The sequence below is a fragment of the Ceratosolen solmsi genome, unplaced genomic scaffold, assembly GCF_000503995.2.
Source record: "Ceratosolen solmsi marchali unplaced genomic scaffold, CerSol_1.0 scaffold47, whole genome shotgun sequence".
Taxonomy (NCBI): domain Eukaryota; kingdom Metazoa; phylum Arthropoda; class Insecta; order Hymenoptera; family Agaonidae; genus Ceratosolen; species Ceratosolen solmsi.
The window spans coordinates 9832675-9848891 of record NW_011948419.1 but is presented as its reverse complement, the minus strand read 5'-3'; the positions used below and the strand labels follow the sequence as shown (position 1 = coordinate 9848891).

General features: G+C 20.4%; 1 protein-coding gene across 4 annotated transcripts; it reads right to left on the bottom strand.

The window, feature by feature from the left end:
* Positions 1-5025: 5025 nt before the first annotated feature.
* Positions 5026-14258, bottom strand: LOC105360710 (RNA-binding protein 1). Of its 4 annotated transcripts, XM_011497693.1 has the most exons (6): positions 13988-14258; positions 12176-12396; positions 9719-9811; positions 7776-7823; positions 6392-7009; positions 5709-5786 (listed from the first exon to the last, which is right to left on the bottom strand). In XM_011497693.1, the coding sequence occupies exons 2-5, from the start codon at positions 12385-12387 to the stop codon at positions 6916-6918; spliced, it is 447 nt and encodes a 148-aa protein (XP_011495995.1). In that variant the 5' UTR covers positions 12388-12396; positions 13988-14258; the 3' UTR covers positions 5709-5786; positions 6392-6915. The 4 variants fall into 4 exon arrangements, with proteins under 4 accessions (XP_011495996.1, XP_011495997.1, XP_011495995.1 ...); XM_011497694.1 differs by lacking the exon at positions 6392-7009 and having other exon boundaries at positions 5026-5786; positions 13988-14252; XM_011497696.1 differs by lacking the exon at positions 7776-7823 and having other exon boundaries at positions 13988-14252.
* Positions 14259-16217: the final 1959 nt, after the last annotated feature.

Sequence of the window (16217 nt, the reverse complement as noted above, 5' to 3'; positions counted from 1 at the left end):
ATAGTAATGTGTATACATATATCTTCAAATTATTCCTTAAACATGCACTATAATTTTCTATAAATACTGTACATCTAAATCGAAGTCATAATCATATACACATGCATATATATTTTTAATATTGTAATAGATTTTCTATAAAATTATTTTTTCATTTTTTTAGCCATTCTATAATTTTCTAATAAATATTTAACATAAATTACTACACATTTATAATATGAAATATGAAAAATATTTTAATACGCTAATTTACTAGTAATTTGAAATATCAAATTTTAATTTCTAATGTAAAAATCAAATATTATTTATAAATGGAATGATAATAAATTTGGTTACGATTATTTAGACAGTAATATATTTATTAAAAGTTTAACACTGTCATATAAACGAAATTACAATGTTTACTGTAATCTATTAATTGTTTTACTGGTAAATAATGGATCAACTGTTTATTGAATATATTTTCTCTACATATATATTTATTAAAACTCCAAAAATAATATTTTCTGTTTTTAAATTATAAGTAATAAATTAATTAACATTTTCATATAATTTGTGCTTTTTAAATAAAAATAAAGAATATTTTCTTTAATACATTACATAATATTTTGTAAAATTTATTTTAAAAATATTAAGTGTAAAAAAATTATTTATAAATTTATAACTTAAAACTGATAATCTGTACGTTCAATTTATATAATACATACTTAAGCTCCTTTTTCACACTCTTTACCTATCAGTTTGAATTTAGGTATAAACTCGCTTGTTATAAAATATTATTTTTAATACTTTTTTTTTAATCAGATTTTACAAGATAATAATATATATATATAAATAAATAAATAATAATATAATATACAATATATAAATTATAAATTTAGAAAAATAATTAGAAGTTATATAAAATTTATTAATTCAATTTAATGTATATTAATTAAAGTAGAATTGAAGTAAAAGTTCTAGTGGTATATAAAACTAAGAAACAACTACAATAATTATTTCTGTATTTAATCCAACTATTTGAACATATTTAAATTTAATAAAAATATTTATTAATACTAAGTATTTATGTTATCTAAATAAATTTTTATTTTAATAGACTACAGTTTAAATCTGATTTTAAAAAACTATTTTGGTAAATAAAGTTTAAACTGAAAATCTATAAATCCAACGTTCAAAAAGATGTATTCTTTTATATACAATCCTCTGGTATATATGACTTCTAAGCTATGTATTTGAAATTATAATATCATTGCATTTGATACTAATTTATGAACATTGATTATAAAATGAATTATTTGGAACTATTTCTATTTCATTCATGATCTAGAAATAATTTTCTTTACAAATTTTTTTTATGTATTCAAATGTAACTCTGCTTTACTAGCACTATTTTAGTATATATTTTTTGAAAATAATATTTTCAAAATTATTATTAATATTTATTCTGGGGGTATATTTTCAAAAAAGAATGTTTGTATTCGTTTTTATATTCTAACGATTTATGTTCAGACCATCATTACTTTACTTCACAATAAAATGTATTAGTTTCGAACATTATATAAAAAATATACTTTATTTCATCATGCGTAGTGACAAAAAATGTAATTATTTAAAAAGAAAAATAGATTTACATCAGTGTATGCATTAATATTTATTCTTATAATTTTAAATTTAACATACAAATTTTTTAAACCAAAATATGGTATTCTGCACAATAGATAACCAAACAGCTACATGTACATTAAACAAATTCATCTTAAAAATGCTATAATCAATAAAGTATGATAACATTTACGGTAATATTTTTCAAATATTTTTATTTGCTTTAATCAATTCAACCAGAATTTATTATGATATATATGATATATTTTCAAACACGTCCATAGTTACATTGCTAAATATATATTAATATTTATTAATAAACAAGAATTTTTAATAATTGAATTTTCACAAAAAAATTTTTAATTAAAAATTAAATTAAATTAAACATAAATTAAAGCATTGTTTTACTTTAATGTTGTGAAAATACTTTAAACATACGTTCGAGTTAACGTGATTAATTATGGTAGGTAAATAATAATATAAATACCTTAAGAAAAAGAGAGAATAAATTAAATGGATAAATATGATATATACAATTGACACATATAAATGTTATTCAAAAGATTATAAATTGATAAGAATAAATATTATGTAACATAATTAACTAAAATAAATAAGTTGGAATATAAAATTTGATAAAAAATATTCAAATTTATTTTTAATTTGCCTTTAAGTTAATTTTTTTTATTCATTTAATGACATGTCTTATTAATTATTTTATTAAATTTCATAAATAATTCTTTTATAAGAATAGTATTAAGGAATGATTTTATAAAAAATTATTATATTTAATGCTTTTATTATTTTTATTTCATTTTCAATTTTGCTGAATGTGTAAAATTAAGTTATATTTTTGTGTTACAATGATGTTAACTTTAATGAAAAAAATTTATTGATTATTTGACAAAAATGCTTTATATATTTATATATATATATATATAGATATTGATATTTTATATTTTATTGTCATTGGATAAATCTTTGTTTTAAAAATTAAAATTACTATAATGAAGATTAAGTAATAAATAAACGAAAAGATATTATTATAAGACATTATAAGCTTTCTTTATGAGTATGAAGGAAGAATTGTATATTATAATGGCATGGAGAGCTATCAAAATAAAAGCAAGACAAGAAAAGAAGGTGCATTGATTTGAGAAGCTTGAAAACTGGGATTACCGTTAAATACGTTTTCCGTAATCTAAAATCGTTAAATGATAAAAGAATCAGTATTAAATATAATCTTAATAGACCAAAATAATAATTACAATCAATTCACACCTTACTTAAATTTGATCGATTCTAAATATATAATATTTAAATAAGTAATAACATATGCTATTAGAAATATTGTTTTATTTTGAATACTGTTTATACTACATGCCAAGTTATGTATGAGTATTTTAAAGAAAATTTTGCACTTGATATTTATTTTATCAATGAAAATATTAAAAATAGTTTTTAAATTGAATTTATTTATTGTATATATTTTTAAAAGTATCTTAATTTTTACTTGTTATATTAAATTTTAATAGGTATCCGAACTATTTGGATATTTGCATTTTAATTTCAGTGATATACGAATAAATTTTTACCTTTTTAAAATGTTTTATAATTATACAAGGAAATCTTTAAACAAAATTTTTTATTTTGTTATAAACACTTTTAAATTACTTTTATAATAATTGGACAACTTACCCTTAAAATTGCTTATACTTACCAATTTTAAAATTAGAGTTTCAGAATAAATGGTAGATACAAATAGATGAACATATAAAATAAAAATAGAAAATAAAATATATAGTAGAATATAGAGAAGTCTGAAGTGTTCAAATTAAATTTATTAACTTTTAACTTAAAAAAAAAATATTTTATACAACATATCCGTTTCCATTTTTTAATACAAGTTAGAAATTCGTATAATAAACTATTAAATATATATAATTTTTGCAATATAATACAGATTGCAATAGTTTAATTTTAATTAAATTAAAGATATTAATAATCTGTAATGAAAATATAAAATAATTTTTTGATTAACTTCTAATTATTGACAAATGACAACATATTAAAATGCTATTTGATAGTCACATTACTTATTATTCATCATATTTTAACAATACAGATATATTTACTTTTAAATGTATGAAAATTAGTTCATATTTATAAAATTATATTAATATTAATATTGTATATGTACAATTTACTTTATTGATTGGGACAAATTCAATTAAATTTAATAATGAAAATCTATTTCTTTTATATATTTTTTTGTAGACATAATTTATGGTATACAATGAAATAAGTAATATTGCTGTAAAGGAAAATATGCAAATACAGTATAACGTATTTCATTAAAGAAGGATAGAAATCTATACTACAATATGTACCTTTTTTTTATAAAAACTAAAACTAAATATACACTATAGTCATGTACACTTTTTAATATTAAATTTTACTAAATTATGGAAATGTTCTAAAACTTACGAAAAAATATAACATTATTTATAATTTTTGGATAAATAAAAAAATTATCTTTTATATAATATCTTTATTTACTCATAATGTTAAAATGAAAATTTTAGTGTAACTGCTATAATAAAAAACTATTACATAATACAATTTTTTTTAAATTCTACAAAATATTAAATAACTATAATCATTTAATTTACCAGTTACTATTATTATATTTGTAATATTACATTAATTTTCAGCATTTTGTGTTCAGTGACTTTGAAAAATAATATAATTGCGTTTAGTATATAATTGACCTTTTTTATTTGGACAAATTTTGATTCATTAAAATTGGATGTATTTAATTAATATAAATGATAAATAACTAATAATGAAACATTTTAATAATCAATATTACCCAATGTTTCCAATATAGAAGTGTTTAGTTAATTCATATAATATTGTATTGATTTAAGTAAACTATCTTTATTAATATACTTGTTTTATTATAGATCTAGAATAAAAATAATATAAAACTTAAGGATTATTCAAACGAATATGCTTTATAAATTACAAAATTTCATTAATTTATATTATATTTATGTATTTCTGAATTATTTTAACTATAATTAATATTTTTTTAAATATTTTTTATTAAATGCATTTTAAAAATAAAAATTTCATTGAAGCAAATTTGTTAGTTTATTTTAAGTTTTACGCGTTTATATATTTAATTTAAAGCTTATAATTTTTATACCAAAATTTAAAAAATTGTAAATTATTATAAAAAATGTAGTCATCTAAATATTTTACAATTAAATTATCTAAAAAGTTTCATATTGGAAACACATAAATAACATAGATGTATTTGTAAATCTGACTTCATAAAATATATTTTTAGCATTTTTAGTTAAAGTAATTTTTTTTTAATGTTATAATATGAATCTATAAATGAATAGCTTAATATTATAAATAAATGAAAAACTATTTAATTGCATAAAATATTCCCTTTTTTTAAATGCCATTATTCAAGTCGTGTATTTGATAATCAATAAACACAAATAATATTGTTGACATTTACTTCTATACGTATTCGATTATATTAGTTCTGTTAATGTCTGATTTTTAAATAAACTGTGCAAAATTGTATCGAAGGTAAAATGAGCGCTTTCTCTCTTGAATTATGTATATACAATTCTATTTTGCTTTTTCGTTATGATTTTTCCAATTTCCTGTATCCATTCGTACTTTTTAAAACATAATTCACATGTAATATTCATTTTGAACAATATTTTTATGTATATGAATAATGCACACATACATACATATTTATGAATAAAATAAACAAAGAAAAATGTGCATAATAATAGCATCGAAGTTTCTTTCGAAATTTAATTGTTTACATTAAGTTATCAAAACTTTTTCTTTTTCTGGGCGCTCTTGAAAAATGTATAAAAATCAGATATTATTAGTAAATATCTTCGACGCTGAAAATATAAATATTAGGAAGTTGGTCACACGTTTATAACAGAAATTTGTATAAATCGAAAAATTTTACGTTATCGCGTGAAGTCTAAGGGCAAAATATTTCTAATTTGTGTGTCCAATTTGCGATCTCTGGTATTATTGAGATTTAATACCGTCTATCACGTGAGTCTGAACGAGAACGACGATCTCGACTGCGACTGCGTGTTAATGATCTCCTGCGTGGGCTGCGTGAACGTGATCTAAAATAATAAATAAAATTTTATTATACAGTTTTATTTAATTTTTAAATTTCTTGCCGTACCTGCCCTCTTTGTAAATAGTTCTTTGTTAAATATACATTTTAAGTAAAAATAATACAATTACTAAATTCCAACAAAAAGGGTAAGCCTATTTTATATATAAATATATTTTTAATTTATGACTAAGACAATATAATAAATAGAAGTTTGATAATATCCTATATTCCTAGAGGGTAAGGCTAGTTAGACACAGCATAATCAGGGGCAAAAATAATTTATTGACCAAATAAAATAAAAATTAATAATACAATAAACAAAGAACATTTATTTGAATGAAAATTATAATAATCAATTTTATTAAGTATTACCCTTCGAGCTAATAAAGTCATTGCAAGAAAATATAAAAGTATCGCATAATAAAATGGACTTTGTCAGCTTGAGGAGAAATATCAGAATATAATAAAATAAAAACCGTATTAAGCAATTAGTGGTACAAGTAGTATTAGTTGCAATAGTAGTAGCAATAGTGATAGCAATAAAAATAATAGTTACAAAATAACAGACAATAAGAAAAACTAAAATGTTTGTAAATCAGTGAAAAATACCAGGCAACTGTGAATGTAGTGGTTGGTGGTGGTGGTAGTTGGATGGGATGGTAGTTGGTGTATAACAGGTGGTGATTGCTTATTTGCTTTCCCGGAAGTTCGAAGACGAGATGTGGCGATCGGATGTCACAGCTCAAGTTAAATACGTGATGACTTTGTAGAGTGGTTGGAGAGCAGTGGTAGAAGTCAGGAGAGACGTTATTTCGACGGAAGAACTATCGAAGTATCGCGTTGATCGAAGAATTCCTATGATTGTTCCCTACATACTGTTATTTATCTTTTTTTGTTCATTTTTTCTCTTATTTTTTTCAAACTTTTTTCCGAGGGACTTGACTTCAGCGAAACGAGCGACTGCCAGACTTAGTGTTCAGTCGAGAACATTCAGTCTGTCGATCGTACGACTTTGGCTGCGCTATGCGGTGATGACGATTGACGAGTTCGACTGGTGGTGACTGATGGTGACTGGTTGGGAGACTGGTTAGTGGGCAGACAGGCAATATTTTGTTCGATTTTGATTGCTTTTTTCATGGTGGCTGTAGTAGTAGTGGTAGTAGAAGTAGCAGTAGTAGTAGTAGTGGCGGAGAGATGAGCAGAGCTACGACCTGACGGTGGTGTAATCTGCAAACGTCAGTGTTACCAATATAGCCATCAACCTTATTAACAAACCTCTGTCACTCATTACACTTATGCTCTCTACCATCCACTATTTCCCTACTCTATATTGTTACAGTATAACCTTAGTTTACTCTAAGATCTAACATGAATTCTGATTGTATAAATATATTATCGTTTCTACGATAATTAGAATGCTAGAATACGAATAAAAAATGTTAATTTGTATTTCATTAATTTATTGAAATTGTTATAATTATTCTTTGTTACAACTCAAAATATTAAATAAAATTTTCAGAGTACTTTAAGACTATACTGATATTTAAAGCTACTCATTCGCCACCTATTTTAATAAATAAGTTATAGTAGTTTTCTTAACTAAGATGAATACATATTGCATAATTGAATAGTACAAAAGAAGTAGCATAGATAAAACTAGTTTACATTTATTTAGCATAATTTTAGTCGTAAAAGTAACTAATAAATTTTTGGTAATTATACTTACGTGACTTACAATTCATCAACAGATTTTTAAAATGTTGAATATATACAAGATTTACTTAATTATTTACATTCGTTGTATTGATAATAATAATCGAATGAATACTTACTTATTGATATTGACAGTTATTTGATCAAAAGCTAGATATAAATATAAGCATTTTTAACGAATAATTAGTATTAACAAACCTTTTATTGAGTAATTGTATTACTGAATCAATTTGCCTCTGAAAAGACTAATAATTAATTTCTGATTGAAACGCTATCATACCTTCCATATCGGCCTATTGATTTCTTGCGAGGACTGCGTGATCGGGATCTACAAATTTGCCATAGAGAAAAAATACATCGTATATATTCTAATGGCTTATAAATTAAAAGAGGTTTATATTAATTCAATAAGTTTATAATTTTAAATTTATTTAAGTTATAAGTTTTTATAGAAGACCAATAGTTTACAAAACAAACAATGGAACCTATTCGATAATTATTTTTCACTTGATAAAAATAAAAATTTTTTAACTTTCAGTATGTATAGATTCCTTAATGAATAACAATTAATTCGATAATCGATAATTATGATTATTAAAATATTTTTAAAATTATTAAGAGGTTAACATATATTTAATAATATAACCGCAAATCAATATACTCTGTCAATTCTTTAATCTGTACGGTGTATATATTTAGATTTAGTTTATGTATGAAGAAAAACATGTATTTGAGATCATTTCCTTGAAATATTGAAGTTCTTTCATCGATTTAAATAAAAACTTCGAATTTACATAATAAAAAATGTTTTAGTTTTAAGAAATTCTTATTAATAATTAATATTTAAGTTTAATTATATTTAATTTATTTAATTCAATTAATTTAAGTTCAATTGTAATCAAGATTACATTTTAAACTAAAAATTAAAAGGAAAATAATAACTTTTACGTATGTTACGATAAAGTAACGACGGTAATTAGTAAACCTTATATATATATTTAAAAAATTATACTCTGATAGTTATTTAAAAATAAACTAATTTTCTAATAGCAGAAAACTTTAAAATGGTATTGATATTTTTAAAACTTAAAAAAAATTGACTTTCTAAATAAAGATTTATACACTGTTACGGAATAATATTCTGTATACATTACTTACTGAATGGAAATTTATAATATAAAATTTTTCATTAATTCTATGTAAAAATGATTTACTAAATTTGCGTTTTTTGATGATTTTATTTCTTTATAATACAAATTTATAATAGTCGCTTAATTTTTTTTTTATAAATGTAATATAGGATCGCTAATGTTTTTAATTAGGATTAAAGCATATGTTTTAATTTACAATTAATGTAAATTTGAACATAATTACTTGGTGTCATTCAAATTTTGATAATAGTACACAGCCTAATACAAATGTATAAGTGTAATGAAAATCAAAATTTCAATAATTTGGATAGAACGATTAAGCTGATTTACTATTAAATTTGTATTATTAAATATCAGATCATTTATACATTGTTTTAAAAATAAATAAAATCTTAAGTATTCTTTTATTAAAAATATGTTAAACTAAAACAATTAACTGAACCATAACATTTACCCAGTAATCCAGAAAATTTTAAAAATGTATGATTTTTGTTAGCTAAATAAAATTTTAATTGCATTTTTGTTAAATATTATAATTAGTATGAAAATTCCCAGATTTTTTATTTGTAAATGAAATTGCGAAAAATATTCTATGTGTGTGTATCTGTTTTCTAATCAACTGTAACTGATTTAAAAGCAAATATTTTAACTAAAATATTATAATTTGTATAAATTTGAATTTTTTAAAAAATATTTATTTTCACTGAATTTCATATTATGCTGACTCAAAAACTGTTATAAAATTAAATTTATTTTCTGCTTAATAAAAGTATTTATATTCAATTTATAAATACATTTATTTTTGTTGGAAATAAAATATTTATCATAAATATTTATCATAAATATTTACATAAATTTTGTACATTAATTTTAATTTTATGAAATTGTATATCTGTAAAATATCTACATTAACAAATATCTAAGAATGCCTACATATTTTTTATACGTACTTGCCATCTGCTTTCTGTACCAATTCTATTAACTACTAAGATTATATATATATATATATATATATATATATATATAGAGAGAGAGAGAGAGAGAGAGTGAATAAAAAAAGATCATATCCTACCTTGAATATCTTGAAGCACGTCTACGTCCTCCTCCACCACGACGACTTCTACCTGATGACATTTCCACTCTAACTCTAGTTCCACAGCAATGACTAATGAAAAAAAAAAAAAATATATATAATTATTTATGTAATCACATCTGCGTTTGATACATGAGTACATGTGTTTATTCAATGGCATTATGAACAGTCAGCATTTTATGTTATAATTGACTTAAAAATGACAATGATTCGTTTCTTTTTTAATCTTTCTAAATTATGGGATATTATCGGGAGTTTTAAAAACAAAGTTCAACATCTTTTACATATTCTCTATAAAGATTTAGTAGGACACTATAACAAATTATTACATATTTAAAAATGCAAAATATTGATAATTAAATAATTTCAGTATTTGTAGAGATAAGTTTATTATTTCACAGAGTGTTTTTTGATATCATTAAACTCAATTCAAACATATAAATACTTATTAATTTTGAATCATTTATTGTTTTGAGAATTTTTTTTAGATAAGAAAACTAATAAAATAAAAATAATGACAAAAATTGTAATAAGATCAAATTATAAATGTTTTATCAGTGCAATGCAAAATTAAGTTTTATCATTATTTCCTTGACAGTTCCTTAATTTCAATATAAATAAAAAATTTATTTTTAAGTTATTACTTAGATATTATAAGTTTCTTGATATTTTTTATAAACAATAATTTTGAATTTGAATTAGACCAATTTATTAAAATAAAAATCCATCATAAATATTTTATCATTAGTTATGAAAATATTATAAGATTTCACTAACAAAGGATGTACATTGAAATTCTATTATCATAAAACAATTTCTGAGTACCATTTTGTTCTAGGTGATTATTATTTTACAACTTTAAATAATAATCATGTGTTTTTTTAACACTACTTTTACAATGATATGCTGCTATACTAGTTTTTCATAAGTTATAGACATTTATACATTTAGTTCTAAACATTTACTTATTGTTATGTTACACTGTTGTCCAATATACATCAATTGATGTATATTGGAATATAAACAAAACACAACAAAATAATTTTTTGGATTCAAATTTTTTTTTTAAATTATAAACATTTATCTTGTAATTTCTTAAAATGGGAATATTCAAATATATATCTAGATGTAAATTTAAATAATATTTAGAATATGTATTAAACATAGTACAAAACTTTTTTTTTAATTAATTAGGTATTCTAAAACTTCTTAAGTAAGCAACAAATATAATTGTAACAGTATTTTTGTTATATATATATATATATATATATATATATATATATATATATAACAAATTTATATTTATATAACAGTTTAATACATTTTTTATTTAAATATATTAAATTTTAATATCATCAATATTTATTTAACATAATAAAAATTCAGTCAATTCTATTCAATAATAGATATAAGTAAATAATTAAATATATAGATATAGAATTATCTTTATCTTTATCTTAAATATGGATACTTGAGATTGTAGAGCATTTGTTTCCAAATTATATGTAAATCAACATGAAAAACAAATAATTTTAAGCTAATATACTTTGAATTTTAATAGCATTTAAAATTCTATCAAGAACTATAAAGGATTTTGCAATTTTCAAAATGTTATTAAAACGATTTCTATCATTTTATTTATATTTATACGTATTTATTATTCCTAAATGTATTTATTATAAATAATGTTTTTCTCACTATATAAAAGAATATATAATAAATGAATATTTACATTGCATGTAATGTTAAATCATATCTTATAAATGCATTTTATAATTTTACATTGAAATTTTTATTTCAAAATTCTATTAGTTGAATACCTTTTAATATAATAAATATAAAAATAAGCAAAAATAAAAATATTTCAAAAATTTTTTCTTTAAAAAATTAAATTTAAGTGAATTTAACTTACAATTGTAATAAATTAGTTGATTTGGAAAATTGTTTTCTGATAGTATTATATTTTCTTACAATATTTAATTTGAAATATATTATTCTTCAAGATTATTAATAAATTCTAAATATTATCAATTTAGTTATATCTTATTTTATAAATCCTACATTAGTATATCGATTATTTCAATTTTCTTACAAATATTAAAGATATGTTGCTAAATAATTTGTTCCAATCAATGAAAGGGACCATTATATTTCAATTTAAAAATAAATTGTATTAAATAAGCATTGAGTGCTTTTATCCGAAATTGTATTTCAGAGTAATTATCACATATTTTTCTGATTATATCATATTCCGATATTTTTAAAATGATAGAAATTGCCCTTAATCATATAAAGCAGTACATTAATAATTTTACTGTAAAATCATATAAATTTATTTTTATATAAATTGTAAACATTAAGTACAATGTATGCTTATAGCATGGATATAATTTATTGCTCCATTTTACTAAATAACAGCTTATTTTAAATACTTACGTTCCATCAAGTCCCCTTACAGCATCTTCAGCATCTCTAGGATCTTCAAATTCAACAAACGCAAATCCTGGGGGATTTCGAGCAACCCAAACATTCCGTAAAGGTCCATATTTACTGAATGCACTTTCAATTTCATGCTTGCTTGCGCTACTACCTAAATTACCAACATAAACTTTGCAAGAGAGATCCCATTCTCTGTAACGTGATGACATTTTATAAATCTATAAATATAAAAATAATATAGTTGTTTAAATGAAGTCCAATTAATAATATAAAACATAATAAAAACCAATATTAAATATAATGTTATATACAATAAAAATATATATAGCAGTCTATAGGTATGAATACTTTGTACTGATAATGGTATTTGGTGGAATTCATTAATACAATATCATTCGTCATAATTTGTATGTAATTATTATTACACTTATAACAGTCCTTTCTAATTATACAAATTTCTATAATCGTCAGTAGTTTGTTCAAAATATTATTTAAATAAATATTAATTATACAATATTTATATTATACAGTAATGTATTAGTTTTTAATTCTAATTAGAATGCTAATATTTTATAAATGTTTTGTTCTTTATACATAATCTGAACATATACCAAGTTTAAACAATTTCTACTTTTTTTATTTAATACAAATTACATTTTTTTCTAAAATGTTTTTAATTATATTAAATATATAATAAATTATTCTTTTAATGGTTTAAATAAAAGATAATTGATTTAAAACTAATTTATAATCTAAGTGAATGTAATAATTATTTTCAATAGATGTATATTTTTTTAAAAAAGTAGTTTAAAAATCACATGGTACAATCTTTATTCATTAGTATTGAATAAATGAAAATTATAATTATTAATCTATCACATTCAGAAAAAAATCATTAAGTAAAATATTCATTGGAATCAATACGCATAAAATAATTTATCTATTTATTATAACTATAAATATATATTTAGACATATATATATATATAATTAATAAATAAAAAAATATAATTTCTATAAAACATTTAATTATGAAAATGATGAATACAAGATTTGATAATATAAAAGTCATTTAAACTTGTAAGTAAGCTATTTCTTCATATAAAAATATTTATAATTATAAATTTTTTATTTGAACTGCATTGATAATTATTGATGTTCATGTATTACAAGTATTTATATTAAAATTTTCACACTACCGATTTAAAAAAATATATAAAATCATTGAACATTTTTATACTTATTTATAAATATTACATTTTTACAAAAATCCATTTAACACAAATTGTTTGTCCAAAAATTTTTGTTTTTTTTTGTTTTGCCATCATACGCATATACATGTTATGATTTTAAATTCTATTTATAAAAATATTTACTTGTCAATTATTAATGATATTATTATTTTAAACATGATCAAATTCAATATTAATTAATTCATATATTCAAATTAACTATACTCCATATATATATATATATATTTTTTTTTTAATTTTAATTTTTAATATGAAATTATAAATTCATAGAACTAATGTTCAATTTCAATAATATAAATAGAAATTTTCATTTACAAAATGAATGAAATATGTATTCATTAATTCTACTTAGTACATTTCTCTTCTAATTAAAAATTTGTATTATCACATGAAAAGCGATAGTACGTAGTAGAATCGATTCACGCATTATGTTTTATAATACAGGATTTTTTATCGAATAATTGACAAATATAAGAATACTTAACATAATGTTTTTAATTATATAAATTCTTATAAATTAAATGATTACAAACAATATTATTCAAGTATTCACTCACATTTTTTTCCGACGCCTTCCCTTTAAATATTTTAATTTAGTGTTCTATACTTTTTATAGTTTCTTTGCCGAAATATTCGGTTAGAAATATATTAAATGGCGGGTTCAATAGATCTGGGAAAGTAAGACGACCATAGACATAGTAAATGCATATCAATTTTGCTAAATACTGTACAAAATTTTCACATGCGCAATAAAATCTACTATTACGTTACTATCTGCATGATATTAAATGTCGTATCGTTATAATTATTTTTAATAGTGTCTTAACATATATTAAATTGATTTATATTACAAATTAATTTTTATGAAATTCCGAAGAGCTTATTTATTCGCAAAAAAATATCTATTTCTTATTTTTAAAAATAAAGGAACGAGAATAAAAATATCTACAAATTTTAGAATTTACAGATACAGATTCTTTTTTTAGCTGATCACGATCTATTCATTCAAAATTTCAATATTATTATCTGAGCTAAAAAAATTCTATATTTAATTCTAGACATAAAATTAATACATAAATTAAATATTTTTAATTTCCTATGTTTAACACGTATGAAGTATTTGTTTCCATAAAACGAAAATGGTGAAAACAATAATGAATTGAAAGTTTTTAATTAATTGTAATATTATATCGATAAACAATTTGTTAACAATAATTTTATTTTGTTACATATAGTAAATAATTCACACATTTATAATATTTCAGAAATATAAAATGAAGTATAATTAAAAATCGATTTTTTATTAGTAAAACGTACATTGATGATACAATTCATATCTTAATTGATTAATTCAATTAAATGTACAGATTAATTTTTGGTCAAATTTTAATTATAAAAATATTTCTTTCAACAAGAGAATTATATTATTAATACAATATAATTATTAAAAAATTATAAATTTATTAAAAAGAGCATTTTCACTTTGCCAAGCAACAAGGGAAATTACTTGTTCAATAGATTTTTGATTGACTCTAATGTTGAAAATTAGTATGTATTTTATAGCAATTAAATATTTATTAATAATTAATTTTAGTCGCCTATATAAATATATGAAATTTGCAAGTATAACAATACAATACTTAATAGGTTCGAATTAATTATTATAAATTATAATCACTCATGTTTTATAGATTTATTAAATAAAGTTAAACCAATAGATAATTAAAGAAATTATTACGCATAAACGAAACCAATACACTTTGCTGTTTATAAGCATCCATTTCAATTTGCACCTTAATAATAAGGTAGTCTCTGTACATACAATTATAAAGGGATTTAAAAGGAAATGATTTAGAAAATTAAACATGCTTTATTAAATAAATTTTATCATTAAAGATAAATTATAATTTAATATCATCTAATTTTAATTTAATAAAAATAATATACAAAATTAAACGTTTATTTAAGAAGTGAAAAATTTTTACTTGTTTGATGATACATATATAAAAAATAATGTACTGGATTTATTATGAATTATAAGATAAGAAAGCATATAACAAAATATACACATGCATTGTTGACTATATAATACAAATGTAAATTGAATACACAACGTATTTTACCTATTTTATAATACTAGATTTATCAGTCTCTAAATGTAAAAATAGATACATACTATTTAATTCCATATTTCAATAATTGTATAAAGTATGATCATAAATTATTTCATAAATTTAACACATTCATTTCTAACAAATTATTGATTTCAATATTTGATTTTTTTAATTCTATATTAGTATCACATTTTAAATAAAATTCCAAATCATATTATACTACACTAAATAATTTTATACATGTTTACCCTGCTAAAGAATCTTATTTAGATTAAATATTTGAATACACAAAATATTATGTAATTAAAATTTTGAAAATTCAAAAATTATAATCTTCCATTCATGGATTTAATATAAATCCTCATCAGATCACAAGAGAATAGAAGAATTGAATTCTCTATGATTCCTTATGAGTGGAAATGAGTAATCAATAGACACAAAATGTAAATACATTGTGAGAAGTAAATAAAGCATATTCGAAAATGTAGAAAATAAAAAATTGTAAAAACCATATTAATGACACTAATGCCAAATTCTATCATTTAAAAATAAAATACAAACAAAATAAATCACCATATTCTATTTCTGTGTTTCAAGGGTAACTACGTTATTAGAACAATGTCAATAGTTATGTTATTGCTATTTATGTAACTTAGAAATTCTTACTATTGTA